Below are 15,697 nucleotides of genomic sequence, written 5' to 3' on the forward strand. Positions count from 1 at the left end.
TAGTGACGACGTGTTCTAAATAGCCAATCAGATAGAATCCGGCGTTTCACCTTTTTCCTCCAGAAATAGGTAAGAAAGTAAGTGAGTAACCTGTCACAGTACATTCTAAATAAAAAAGATGCAATATTCACTTCTAGTCCTTATTTTGGAGTCTTTGGCTCGCTTGACAGACGGTGAGTAATAATTTCAAGGATAGATATAAATATATTGTGAATTCAAAATAATTTTACCCCATCGCCAATCCCAAGTCGCTGCATCAAAGTTGGCATCAATTTTTGTTTGACTGTAACTTGCTTTCAAAAGTCATATATATAGTCCTTGATAAATGTAAGTCAAATCATGTTTGTTGATTGTAACATTTTTACATCTCATATTCTTTTTATAATCGATTTATTTTAGTGCAACATTTCCAAAAATCGACTAGTATTTCTACTTAAAAAGTTTTTACTGCCAAATTTGTTGTTGCGCGACATCGGCGAATCCAAAATCCGTCTTGTTTGGGAATAGAGCGTAGTCAGACAAGCTTTGGGGCGGTTTGTCTGGTTTTGATTGTTTGGTTTGATTGACTACGCGCTATTCCCAAACGAAGAAAGGAATTTTGGATTATGGCAGGTCGCGCAACAACGAATTCGGCTATAACGCCCAACAAGTTTTCAATTCGTGCACTTTATGGATGGTGGGTGCTATATGATTAGGGATATCAAATGATCTTGGCGAGCATGCGAGCACAACCATATGTTATTCGAACACGAGAATTTTGACTTTTTGTCATCTGCAAACATCAAGCATTAAAAAATACATTTGGCGAGTTACGAGCATACGAACATAATTCCCATTTCTATTAGAGGATCTTAACTATTGAGGTTAATGAATGTAACGCTGCCACTGACGTTCCATAAGTTTTATAAGTTTTATTGCTCTAGATGTTGCTCTACTATCTTCAACAAATGTTTGCTCAAATTGAATTAATTAAAACAATTTAAGTTTTAAATTGCAATATTTTTAATTTAGGATGTGAGCTTTTTATGACACACCTCTTTTATATAATTTTTTTTTTCATCAGACTCAGCAGTGGAAATGAAGTACTGCCGCCGAGAAAAAAAAAAGATCCCAGGTTTATGAACAGAAACAAAAATTATAAAAAAAAATTAGGTGACTAATACCTGTATTTCAGCTAAAAGTTAAACCAAAATGACACAATCCATTCCCTTTTTCTTTATCTTACATATACAGCTAGAGCTACTTGTTTCAAAGACAAAATATTAAAAAGAAATGCAGATGGACAATGTAATTTTCTACCTTTTATGAATACTCATCTGCTCATCGCTTATCTGATGTTCTTTAGAAATTTCTATAATGGTAGTTTGACTTCCTGGTTTGATAATTTGATTTTAATTTGAAAGAAAAAAAGAACTTATTACGTGTTTACCGTATTAACTTGGAATTATATCTCGAATCTCCTCACCACACGAGATCTGTCTAAAGATGCTAATGAGACCTAGTCCATTTCTGGGAGGTAAATCGACACTCATGAAAAACGCGCTGTGAGGTTAACTATTCGACGGTGAATCACGGAAGATTTCATTTTTTATATGTTGTTCACAGTGCTAGTAATCGTTTCTTGAAGTAATTTTTTACATATCATTTTTGGCGATGTCAATAAAAGGCGCTTGGTTGGTATTTATAGATACAGCTAGATTTTAATCCTCTCTCGATTTTGGGAGCAAAAACCGTACGATTAACATTTCTTGAAATAAACCCTTTTTACCTATGTAGGTATCAGTACCGAAGATACAAACATTTAAGCAACAACAACAACAACAACAACATCAACAACAACAACAACAACAACAACATCAGCAGCAGCAGCAGCAGCAACAACAACAACAACAACAACAACAACAACAACAACAACAACAATAACAACAACAACAACAACAACAACAACAACAACAACAACAACAACAACAACAACAACAACAACAACAACAACAACAACAACAACAACAACAACAACAACAATAACAACAACAACAACAGCAGCAACAACAACAACAACAACAACAACAACAACACTTACAACAACAACAACAACACCTACAACAACAAAAACAACAACTACAAACAGCAAAGAAATCTCCCCCCTCCCTTGGCTGCCAAAAAGAGAGCCATTCCTTATTGAGAGATCGGCGAATACTACCCTTTTACGATATGATACCTATATGACTGCACACCCCCTCAACAAATCAATGGTACGCGCTTGATATTTACTTATTTCTTTAACTTTGACCCTCATATTAAAACCTTTTAAAGGTAACGAATGTAATAGCTTGGAGATGAATGACAGAGTTGAAGGAAAATATCTGAAACATCACGAGGAAGCCAACTTCACGGGACAAACAGAGGAGAGCTGCATTGTCAAATGCTTGTTCTACAGTCCCAACCACTACTGCCAATCAGTCAATTATTTCCCCGCGACTCAAACCTGCCTGACCAGCACGTCGACTTATCATCAACACCCAGAAGACCTTGTGTATGAAGCAGGAAGCGTGTACCGCGGCACTAAGGTATGACTTATAACTTAAGGTTGTCCTTGTTCTTAAAGTGCATATGAAGGAATCTGAAGGAATATAACCGATATCCTCGAAAACGGCTCATTCATCGATATCTAATATTTCCTATATGCTAGAAGAATCTTTATTGCCAAAAATCCCGATTGTCCATAACCCACGATTTTTTCAGCCCTTTGAATATACCGGTTTGTAAAACACCTTTGTCGCTGACCGACAAACTTGTCAGCTCGCGCGCAGTCTGCATCTTCATTCACGAAAATGAGCGCTTCTCCCTGTGAAACAACAAGCTCTGCCTAGTGAGAAAGCGATGCCAGTGACATCGCGACAGAGAAAGCGACTCAACAACAATACAGCAACGTATTTTTGCCATATCAAGACGAGGCATAGCGGACAAATGATATATGGCTGTCGAATTATCGAAAAATACAGGAAGCGAAAAGGGAACTGGAGAAGAAGCTTGTCAGCCGTCTAAATGGTTTGACAACAGTAGAATCGTGAGTGTGATATCTGTAGATACGAACAAAAGGAATTATATCCGTTAACTTACATCATAAAGTTTATTGTTGTCTTATTCATGGTTACATCACGGGAGTACAACTGCTCGCTACATATTTTGTTGTTTTTGAATTTTTTTTTACGTACTTAACTTAATATTACTCCATCGCTTCGGTCTTCGATTCTACGCTACTTTTGTTTGAACACAGCAAGTTTGACATTCAGATACCGTCTCTAAAACGGCTGGATATACGACCCTGAAATAAAATTAAACGATTTACCTGTTTGCCGTTTTCGCACTCATGTTGACATGAGTATTTTGAAATGCAAGTACTTAAGTTATAAGATGTTTTCATGAGCATTTTACATAAAAATAAAAAATTAAAAAGCAAATCTTATATCGCATTTGTGCGAAAAAAAATGTTGGTTCTTTAGCTTTTCATCTAGGTTTTGAGGATCGTATATGATTGAAATTATCAGTGATCTATAGAAATACATAAATGACCCCTCCTTGAGAAAAAAAATCAGGCATTTTGTGCGAGTTGAAATTGCTGAAATCATCAATTTGTGCCGACTTTTTGTGGTTAAAGCAAATGCATGAGAATGGCAACAAAAATACTCAAACCATCCCGATTGAGAATATGGTACCCTTTGAAAGGCAAATGGCTACTATTTCACATACATACTGTATATAACAAATGCTTTAATGCATTCTTTAATCAAAGGTTGTACTCAAGAAAGTTATTTAGCAATGTTTACATTTTTAAAGGCATAGAGCGCACGTCTCACAAGATATACGATTTGCTACACGAGACGAAATATGATAACTGTTTGTGCGAACAAATGTGGGTCCTTTTGAGGATCGAGTATCATTGAAATTATGTGTGATCTATACGAAAACCTAAAGGACCCAACTTTGAGCAAGATATCAAGCATTTTGTGCGAGGTGCAATTGATGTTACCCACACCAAAATGGCGCCGTGTTTTTCTGTCACGCAGTACGATGAGATGAAATGGTTAGAAAAAATAAAACAGCTTAAAGGGTCTTCATTTTTATCTACGACTAGTCTAAAAAGTGCATATTGAATGCTTTTTATTGACATTTGGTCAGAGTACTGAGAGGACAAAGAAGACAAAAAGGATTTAGCGATTATTACATCTCTAGTGAGACAAAACAAAATATGATGTTTACATACACAACAAAAATGTGAAAGCAAATTATATCACTGTTTGTGCAAAAAATGTGGGTCCTTTAGCATTTCGTCCATGTTTTAAATTATATGTAAGCTATATCGATATCTAAAGGGCCCATCTTTTAGCGAGATAATCAGCATTTCGTACAACTACTTTGGTAAACTATGATAACTGCAATGGCACCATGTTGGGTCAAGTAAAGCAAAGTAAATGCTTAAAAAATTGCAAAATCATTTAAATTATCAATAAGTGGCTACTTTAAGTGCAAGCAAGATATACGTTTTATATCTTTATAAGGTTATATTTACATTTTAAGCCCGCTAACAAGAGGAAAAGCACTTTATTTCCAGAATATCGATCACCCACTCCTTTGTTATTGTTTATCATTATGTTAGTGGCGATATTTGATTGAAAATATCTTGGTTATTTGCTTGAATTAGCCGATGGAAATAAATGCCTTGTGTGACTCCAGGCTCGTACCCAGGGGGAGGGGGGGGGGGGGGGGGGCGGGGGTGCGAACGCACCGGCCGAAGGGCATCTTTTGGTTCTCAATAGACGTGCTATTTGTAGTTTGTAGACAGAACTCAAAATCATGAGCAAGATCACTCTGGTATGTAGCCAAGTTCGACATTAAACGTCACGTAGAGACACTGCAAAGGCATAAAAAAAAATCCCTTTTTGTTCTTTCGGTGGTTAGACTTTTATCAGAGAACTCCTCCCCCCCCCGGAAAAATTAGGTCCACTTTTTTTCGGATTTCGCACCCCCCCAAGAAAGATCCTGGGTACGGGCCTGGACTCAGCATAAGATGGCGGCGTGATTGGCCTTGTGGGTCAAATGTTAAATATGGCGTCAACATTTGGGTTATACAGCTATTTCAAGTAAGGTTGCACCCGAGAATCCTTGTGTCGTAACCTGCAGTGGTTCATGGGTAACACATAAATGAATGAGTTTGAATACGTTAATATTAACAGGCACATCAAGAAAATGACGAAGGCATTTTTAAAATAACTTGATTTGCTTTTATTTACGGCCCCATATCAGTCAATCTTGTTTTAAATAAACTGCCGTTTTTCTAGCTCGCTCGGTCATTTCCTTATTTGGCATTACATACCATATTTGGGAGTCCGCTAAAATCATTTTTAGCTTTTTTATCGCTCTAGATCTTTGTAAGTCGAGAATTTCCACGTAAACTTGATTTTCCTGGCGAAATGGAGCCTAGTGACTAACGTTTTAGAATATCACAGGTCTCGCCCGAGGCCCTTTAAGACCAGGTAGAAAAACGACAGCCATTGATTATTTTTACACTACCCAAGAACCACTGCAGGTTACCACACTTGGTTTCCTGAGTGTAATTTTATTTGAAATAGGTGTATACGACTGAGATATTTCTCGACATGCGGACTAGATCATAAACATATATAATAACATAAGTTTTGGCGGTATAAGTTGTAAGATTTTTATTATATTCGCTTGCGTATTTAGTCGGACGCGTCCCTTTCCATACGTGTATTATCATTCCAATTGAGGTTGTCTTTTATCTTTAGAACGACTGCGTTGCTGGTTCCTGTCCGAGTGACCGGATGTGCAAGGCCAGCTTTTTGAGTGGCGGATTCTCGTGCGTCTGCCCTATCGGATCGTCCTCATGCGGTAACTAAAGGACCGAAAAAGTAAAAAGGACTCCCCATTCCCCTCTCCCCCTTCCCTCCCCTCCTCCCCCCCTTCTAGATGACTTTAAAACTATCCAACCGGATCGGCATTATGCGGTAACCTAAGGACCGAATAGTAAAAAGAAACCCCTCTTCCCTCCCCCTCCTATAGGTGACCTTACAACTGCACGATCGCCATCCTGCGGTACTTTTAAGACCTATTATCAGAGGTTTTGAATGAGAGTTTGCGCAAGCACCATGCATTAATTGAGTACAGGAATCTCCAAATATCAGGGACCGCGGAGTTGAAAAGTTTGTGTGTGTGTGCGTGTGTGTGTGTGTGGGGGGGGGACACCACTGACAATTATCATATTGTAAAACAAAAAAGGAATAAATCATAGTATTTGACTTCTTTCTGTCGCAAGCAGTGGTGCTCCCCCCGGCCCCGCCCTCTACGCGGTGCCCGGACATTGGACCTATATTCAGCTGAAGCTCTTCTTCATGCAATGCCCCGTTTACATTCTTTTGTCAATTGTCGAATATCATAACCAAAACCTTTTTATCGGACACATCCATTTTTATCGGACAAATCTTTTGCCTCCAAGAGAATCCGCAGTAATGAAGTTCTCTTCTCTATAGAATTTGGCAAACTTGCACCAACTGATCACGTGGCTTTTTGAGTTGTAAATTCAATCGAAAATAAACGTAGAAATGGCTTCGGACGTCACACCAGATAACGGCGGCCATGTCCGCTTTATTGAGGTTCTGTTGCACCTGAAACCAACTGAAGTCATCACATTTTTTTTCATTTTGTTGAATTCGACCAAGCATGCTTCAAAAAAGACTTTTCTCTAATATTAGTCTAGGAGAGAACTGATCAAACTACATTTGAGAGCTACAGTGAAACCTGGATTTTACGATACTGAATTTTACGATAACCTTGTACAATCCAACCTCATTTTACGATGACGTTGCTTTTTCCATGCGGAAATAGAGTGAAATGTCTAAGAAATTACCTCGATATAACGATATTGGATACAACGATATTATCAATGTTACGATGAAAAATCTGCTTTCCCAAGCGCAATTTTGTATCGTATTTGTATCTTAACGAGGACGTCTTTGCGACGATACCTCGATTTAACGATACATTTTTTTTCTCCCGAGGCATATCGTAAAATCCAATTTCCGCTGTTAGGCATACACCCGTTTTTATAAGAACGTCCAGCCTAAGATTTCACCATTAAGAACATGCTAAGAACATGTGAGGCTCAGATAGTATAATAAAATTTCTTTTTTAGTCCTGATGCGTTCTAATATGCAGTATCAAATTGTGCTCATAGTAACAACCTTACTAATTGCTATTGATCATTAGTGTGATTATTTTCTTAATAATTCATTGGGGATTATATTCTTACATTCACTAAAATTTAAAAACATCTTTAAGAACATATTTAGCCTTTAAATGTCCCAAAAATAAGAACGACCCAGCCTCAACTAAAAATTAGACGTTCTTATAAAAAAAGAGTGTATTCTAACGTCAACGGCTGTTTATAAAAGCATTGCAACTGTCTTTCAGACAAGCCCTGTTTCTCAAGTCCCTGCCACAATGGCGGGTTTTGTAGCAACACACAGGACGGTAACAACTACACCTGCGCCTGTTTACCTGGATTTACGGGAAGACACTGTGAGACAGGTATTAGCTTAAACTTTAACTATTTAACTCATAGAAAACGAGGAGTAGTCTAATTGCTTTATTATAAATCCACTCACATACCTACCTTCAAATTAATGACGATTTTAATAATTCTCAGTAATAAATAACCGCTTTTGTCGCCGCTTTATCGCTACCCACTATCTATGTGCAGGGGCGGCGGAGCAATCCCATAAGTGGGGGGCGAAAGTTGGGGGGAGGGGTGGGTAGTGGTTTCAGTTGGAGGGGTGGTTTGTGGTTTCAGATTTTAAACTGTTCAACAAATTTGTCCTCGGTTGCATATGTACCGCTTGAAACCCGATGTTGGTTAAAAAAAAAAAAAAAAACGTTCATATATAATGAAACATCTCCAAAACATATCAAAAAGTGTTTTTTACTAACGGATTCGTCTTAGAGATATGAGGCTTGAAGTGCAATTTTTACATGTTTAAAGTATGAATTCTCCTCGTTTTTAGGGAGAAGTCGGGCTCTGATCAGAAATTAAGCCAACTTTGCTCGATAATATCTAAATTTCATATCTTCTAAATTTCTTTAAAATTTAGAATTAAGCTTTTGGTCAGAGAAACTCCTTGTATGTGGAATCTTGAGCTTATATATTGAGAATTTGAAAATTTCATGCCATTTTTTTGCTCTGTCTCTTTATCCTGATACAATTTCAATTGCCAGTCCTCTCTTCAAAATTATGCCGCGCGGCCCCTGAATGGAGCTCAAAATGATTAGATTTATGGTAAAATCTAAGTATTTTTAGTTGAGCCCGGTTTTTGGTTGTTCTGTAGATAACATTAAGCTGTGTGACTCAAGCCCTTGCCCTTGTTTAAACCTCACCTGCACCTGTCCCCCTGGATACACGGGAAGACACTGTGAATCAGGTATGCACTTCCAGGTCATGTTTTAAACAACATTTAACTTGCGAATTATTATTAAAATCATTAATGAGAGTTTCTGTATGCTCTTCAGGCATCCCGAGGCCGTGTGACTCCAATCCCTGCAGTAACAATAGTGTTTGTAACAACACTCAAGGCGATAGGAACTACAACTGCACCTGTTCCCCCGGATATACGGGAAGACACTGTGACACTTTAAAACAGGTGTTTACCTGGAAAATAAAAAAACGCATGAAAATGTTTTCAGTGACGAGCGACAACAGCCAAGATACAAAATAAAAAACTGTCACAATAAACAATAACGACATAAACAAACATTGTGTAGTTCCAGAAAATATCCATACCCCCCCCCCATTGAGGGGGTCGAAGGTATGACCCCCCACCCCTCTTTTCAACCCTCTGGAAAAAGATAAATACAGTAACTGTTAAGGAAAAAGGGCATTAACCCCCCCTCTCTCTCCACCGGAAATTCCTGGGCGTCTCAACCCCCCCCCCCCCCCCCGGAATTTCAAATCCTCTCAATGATGGGGGGGGGATGTGTATCTGTTGGAACTACACATTAACAACGACAAATGTTACTGCAGGAAGAGCACAAAACTATCAATTAAGTTCCTGATCTCTTACAGATCTTGTGTGAAGAAAATGGGTGCCAAAATAACGGAACTTGCTTTTGGAATGATACCGATTACGGTTGCATGTGCGTTTCTGGATTTACAGGGAGCCGATGCGAAACACGTAAGTACTGTGATAATAGGAGGACCACTGCAAGGCTTTCTTCTGTGAATTGATGAGGAGTGACGGATTATTTAAAATGATACTCTTTAAAAAATTTAAACACTTCTTGTTTCAGCCCTGGAATGCTTAACGTATCGTAACCTTTCCGAAGCTGACAGAAATGTTAATGCCTCTTATATTGGAATACTTTGTGACGGATACCTAATCACCAGTGCCAATTGGTATCGATTTGTTGGGGAAGCGGGCACACACATGGTTGACTACTGCCCGATGGAAGAGCAGCACTGTAATGCAGATTTTCAAGTATGGCTGGTGGATGGTCAACCTAAGCGTGGAGACATCCGAGTGGGGCTAAAATATAACATACGGGGTAACAATATATGTAATAACTGGCCTGGTACAATCTACGCGACACACTGTGACACGTTTATAGTGTATCAGTTAATTCAAATGAATTGTTTTGTTCGTTATTGTGGCGCAGACTAGGGTCACTTCTAATGTTGCGTGACCATTTAGATTAGCCATGATCCCAGGCCACTTACACGGCAAACGCCCGCAGTTGCGCGGGCTCTGGCGAAAACAAACACAATCTTAGTATTGAATCGTTCGAGTGAAGGCACAGGTAGCCCAAGCTTTTTATTTGTCCCTATTGATATTTACGGTGAACATATGGCGAAAAACAAAATTAGTGAAAAAAAAACCAAACGCGGTTACTTCCATATAAGGAAACTAATTTATTCCTTATTTAGAAAAACTGCACGGTTCTTGTTATTTTTAAGGTTACCGTACTGCAGGTGCTTCGTAAACTTTACGACTTTTAAACAGAAGAGAAAAACAGTGACTGTGTCCATCTTTAGTCAATGGAGAAAGTATCTGAAAAGAAACTAAGAGTCCTCGGTACCAGTCTCTTAAAACGACAACGTTTTCTTCCTATGTTTGTTTACTTTTTGCGTGTTCTCTGGCCGTACTAAAGCTTTTTTTTCAAGATTCAATATTCACTTCGTTTTGGTAAGAGTTCAAATCGTGAAATTGGTTGAAGTTTTTTTTTCAATAATTTTGTTTTTCGCCCTACGTTACCACTATCAATAGAGACAAATAAAGAGCTTGGGCTACCTGTGGAAAAGGTACGAAATGCTGACTTCAGTTGCTGTTTTGATTAACTGTACACATTAAAACATAAAGTACAAAAGATGACAGATTTACTTGATAATAAGGGAGTCATAAAAAATATATATAGCCTTAGCTTTGCGCTAGTTTTCTTAGCATTCGCAACAATGCGACATTTACACAGGACAGGTAAAAAAGCCGCCATTTCAAAACAAAAGGTTTGTTTAACCGCGCGGCACTGGAACTAGTCTTGGTTTTTTTTTAGCACTAGCTATTGGGTCAGGTGTTTCAATCTAAGGTCTCCCTAAAGAAAACAGTGTACCGTAAATGATCTAAACGCCCGGGGCATTTAATAAATTTAGATGGCCCGAGGGGGTGGGGGAGGGGGGGGGGGCGTTTAATAGACAGGTGGCGTTTATCAGAGGGCATTCTTTACATACTATAACAAAACAAACCCAAGTGCGGCGGGGTTCCAGTCTCTGTCAGGATCATGTGAAATAACAACCTGCGCGTTTCTTGTTTTTAAGCAAGCCTGACCCAGTAGTAGCCAAAATCAGATTAATTAAATTTGATTTATATTACCTAAATTCCTACGTCTTTTGTTTTTAAGCTGGCATGGAGGATAGGGTGGGGGGTTGTTAGAAAGGGGCGTTCATGACAAACTTTTAAGCTTAAGCAAGGGCTCATAAGTAGGGGCAATCAACTTCCCCACATTCTGGTACTATATAGGTGTCACGGCGTTTCCTAGGATCAGGCTATTTTTAGACGCGCGGATTAGCCAATCAGATGACAGGGCGGGAAAAATTGACTTTTCCTCAAGGAATCCAAAATGGCGGCCGAGAAGGGGGAAAACGACGCTTGCTTTTCAAAGTCTACCTATGTCGTCATATGCCTTCTTATTTCTGAATCCTTTTTGTCGCAGAGAAAGAAACATTCTGTTACTAGTCTTGGACTGTATATTTCTCCATAAGTGGACTCAAACGTTGTTACGAGGACGTTTTTTTCTTGCTCTTGCAAAGCAATAAATTCAGAAATAAGTGATCATTTGTTTCGATCTCGAAATTCTCTCGCTGAGAGGCCATATTATCATTCAAAAGGTGTTTGATACTGCTAGGTATAGTGTAAAAAGTAACATACTAAAGTTTATGTCTTGTTTTTGTTAAATATTTTTATTAAACGAGCTCTTCAAAGCTGGAACTGTGTTTGTATATCAACACCCATGACCTGTCCTGGACTCACTGTCCTGATCTGGTAAGAAATTGTAAGAAATATCCATCTAAAAGTATACTAACATAAAAGGCAACCTCAATATGGATGTTTTTGTCTTTTTGTAAATTCTATTTCCATTTAATTCGAAAATTTTTACTTGTTTTTTTATGATCTGTTATGAATAACTTACTTTTGTTCAAATTTGACTTTCCAAAAAAGAAAGGATAGAGAGAATGTGTATTATATTGAGTATCCACTGAAGTGGTCGTTTCTCATGTGAACTCTTGGTTGACCAGAAACTATAATACGTTTTATAATCATTACAAAAAAGGCAAGGAAGGTACAAAAGCATGCATATAATGTAAGACTTGCCAGCATTATAGTAATGCACTTTCAGTCCTTGTTAATCTTCCCCACAAGAGCTTTTCTGAAAGATTTAATTAAATCTTTAATTAAAAGAGTTAATTAAATCTTTCAGAAAAGCTCTTGTGGGGAAGATTATGCTGCCACTCAAACAGTCTGCTATTTCCCTGTAATAACAACAGTCTGTTATTTCGCTGTAATAGATAATTATATATAATGATAAGGAAAATATCCTGAAGTTTTCCTTTTAATGATAATATCTGCTACATTCATGGCTGTGTTTTGCTACTAAAAAAAGCTTTATTGTTGACTTTTGTTTACTGTAAAATAACTTAGTTTACACAACTCCCTATAATAATTATCATTTTCTTAGTTAATTATTTTTTTGAACTTTTCCATATTAGCTGCAAACATGCTACTCTTACTATTAAATATTAACTGCAGGTATTGGCCTGCCAAAATATAGTGTATTAAAAGCACCTCCGAATGGTGTCAACCTTTTTCTTTTAAAGTCTGTATTTGTCTCTAACTGTTGAAACAGTCCACAAGATCCAGCAGGATAGAAGTTGTCAAGCCGTTTCCTTCCTGGGCTTATTTGGTCCATTTTGTATACATTCATTTGGGATGGTGTTAAAACAACTTCTAAGAATCTGAAGTCCAGATTTTTCTTTTCACAGACTGAAGCAGGGCACCAACAAATCCTGGTTATCAAAGTCATAGTATAAAATTTGTCCAAGCTATTGACTTATTTGCCTTGATTCTCAACATCTTATCAAACCAGCAAATAATAGCAACAAACTGGGTATTTTTAAGCTATAGCAAGGGAGTTGGTAGCTATAAAGGGTGAATATGTTAACCTAATGTTGTTATGAGAGGGTTTTGCAGAGTTCTTGGTCAAATGTTAATTGATACATTCAAACCAAAATGGAATGTTTGAGCAGCTATTACATTCTAGGCATGTGCACTAAAAAATTGAAAATTTTTTTTATTGTAACTTAAATATTAGCCTCATCTACATTGATCATGACATTTCTATATCCTTCCTCTGAATATTTGTTTCGTTGTAAATTCTTTCAGTCCATTTCCCCAAGTGATCCACAAACATTTCAAGAGCCTGAAACTGTTCGAGTGACAGCATCGTCTTTCCATCAAGAACTTTTTCGAAAGATTTTACAAGAGCCATTACTATAGTCTTATTACAAGCCAGGATGACAGATACACTCCTGGCCTTTTTTGCAATGATTTAAATCTTATTATGATTTCTAGACAGCCAAGAGGTCAGTACCTCAGGAAAAAGAATCTACAAAAAAAAAAAAATGTAATTCATATTGAAGTTGCCTTTATGTTGGTATACTTTTACATGATTATTTTTTACAATTTCTTACCAGATCAGGGCAAGTTGAGTCGAGGGCAGGTCATTAGTGTTGATATTCATGCGTATCATGACTAAATTCTTTCTTATACAAACACAATTACTTACAGTTTTGAAGAGCTAGTTTAATATAAATGTAAAACAAAAAACAAGACATAAACTTCCATATGTTACTTCTTACACTATTGTTAGTTAACTAGCAGTATCAAACACCTTATGAATGATAATATGGCCTCTCAGCGAGAGAATTTCGAGACCGAAACAAATGATCATTTATTTTCGAATTTATTGCTTTGCAAGAGCAAGAAAAAACGTCCTCGTAACAACGTTTGAGTCCACTTATGGAGAAATAAATAGTCCAAGGCTAGTAACTAAATGTTTCTTTCTCTGCGACAAAAAGGATCAAGAAATAAGAAAGCATTTGACGACGTTAGGAAGACTTTGAAAAGCAAGCGTCGTTTCCCCCCTTCTCGGCCGCCATTTTGGATTCCTTGAGGCAAAGTCAATTTTTTCCGCCCTGTCATCTGATTGGCTAATCCGTGCGTCTAAAAATAGCCCGATCCTAGGAAACGCCGTGACACTTATATAATACAGATGATTGCCCCTACTTATGAGCCCCTGGCTTAAGGTAATTCTCTTGAATTGCACTACGCACCCCTTCTGCGCATAGTGGCGCACGCTGTTTGTTCGAATTTTCCGGTATTAACACATTGACCCCTCAACCGGCCTGTACCGGCTTTGGGAAGTACCCACAACCCAATAAATTCATAAATGCAAACTAAACACAACAAGATGAAGATACTCAGGCATCAGTCTAAGGGATAAATGGTCTTGAAGATATGCATCCAACCAAGGTGTTGGCAACTACTCTTAAGCCAAATAATAGCACAGGTTCTTTGACAAATTTCAAATCGAACAAGAAAAGAAAAGCAGAATCACCCCTCTCAATAAAACGTTTGAAATACAACACAAGGGAGAGAGATCAGCAAACACAGCTCAAGACACAAATAGATACCTTTATTCTGATCCTCCAGGTTCATTTCCATGGCCTCAAAACAAATGTCCACTCCTTGAAGGCTTGTAAAACCACGAAGATGCCTTTACGGATTGAAAAGCATTCTGGGAGATCCAGGGAAAAATTCACGAGGGGAGGGCGAGTCAACACTCCTCTCCCCAAAGTCAGATGGTTTTTTAGAAGTCTTTTCACCCCGAAGCCAAACAAATCAATTCCAGGTCATACAGACCCAGAATAACAGTGTAAACAATTTTGGAATCAATTTGGTTTCAGAAAAGACAGCATTTTGGAGAGCTGTGGTGATTTATTAGAAAATTATTTTCTCATCCAGGCAAAGCCAAACAAGTAAAAAAGCATCATGAATCCACCTTTGCTTGCAAATATCCATAAGCAAAGCACTCAATTATGCCCCAAAAGACTTCATGATGTCCTGGGACACTCTCCTAATATGCTCATAGCTGTATCTTTGATGAAAAATACAAGCAGCCATCAACTTGTGCTGGCTTCAGCACAACGACGAGGGATTAAAAGTGGGGACCGCAAAGCACTGTTGCAAAGCTTGGATACCGCTGACTAGGTGCAGCTGTGTTTGACTTTGACGGGCTGTATAAAACTCAGAATTGGGGGGGGGGGTATCTGTTTTCAGTCTGTTTTTTTTGTAAATTCAGCTCAAAAATAGCCAGGAGTCAATGGGTTAAGTGCGCGCGCGCGCCACAGTTGTACAAGAAAACAAAGCAAAAGGCACGCGTTTTTTACTTAAAATCGCTTTGACAGAAAAACGAAGTCGGTTACCCCCATTTTCTATTTGCTGAAATAGTTAATTTTATACGGAAAAATGATATACTGAAAGAAGAAAAAAAGTTGGGTTGTAGAAGTTTTTTATTTTCTCTTAAAAGCCGTAAAAATACTTCAAAATGGCGATTTTTACCGTATAAATAGTGGCGAAAATAATGTCTTTAGTGCGATCTCTTAAAATGTAATTTGTTTTGAACATTAGCTACTACGGGTTATTGTTTGGGAATCGGATTTTGGCAGCTCGACAAACAGAACTTAATTTTCTAAAGACTATAGGCACTCTTTTTGAAAACTAAAGGGTTGGGATTTTTCCTCGCGCGATCAGTAAAAACGCGTCAACTCTACGCCCCTCTGTTGTGAAAACGAGGTCGGTACCCCCATTTTTTTATTACATTTTTTGAAAGCCCTTAACTTCAATATTGTTTATGCCAAGTTTTGAGAAATTCTGGGTTGTAGAACTATTTCAAGGGAATTACCTTAAGGGGGGCGTTCATTAGATAGGAGGAGTTCTTTAGATAACGGGCGTTTATTAGATGATTTACGGTATGACCTTAAAGAGTGCTTCGTGAGATTACTGGGGTTTACAGTTATAAA

General features: G+C 37.9%; 1 protein-coding gene across 1 annotated transcript; it reads left to right on the forward strand.

Moving 5' to 3' along the window:
- Positions 1-5,811: 5,811 nt before the first annotated feature.
- LOC5503242 (protein crumbs homolog 1) lies at positions 5,812-9,752 on the forward strand. The gene is made up of 6 exons (XM_032371592.2): positions 5,812-5,910; positions 7,489-7,605; positions 8,400-8,492; positions 8,581-8,711; positions 9,134-9,242; positions 9,358-9,752. The coding sequence occupies exons 1-6, from the start codon at positions 5,844-5,846 to the stop codon at positions 9,726-9,728; spliced, it is 888 nt and encodes a 295-aa protein (XP_032227483.2). The 5' UTR covers positions 5,812-5,843; the 3' UTR covers positions 9,729-9,752.
- Positions 9,753-15,697: the final 5,945 nt, after the last annotated feature.

Source organism: Nematostella vectensis, chromosome 11, assembly GCF_932526225.1.
Source record: "Nematostella vectensis chromosome 11, jaNemVect1.1, whole genome shotgun sequence".
Taxonomy (NCBI): domain Eukaryota; kingdom Metazoa; phylum Cnidaria; class Anthozoa; order Actiniaria; family Edwardsiidae; genus Nematostella; species Nematostella vectensis.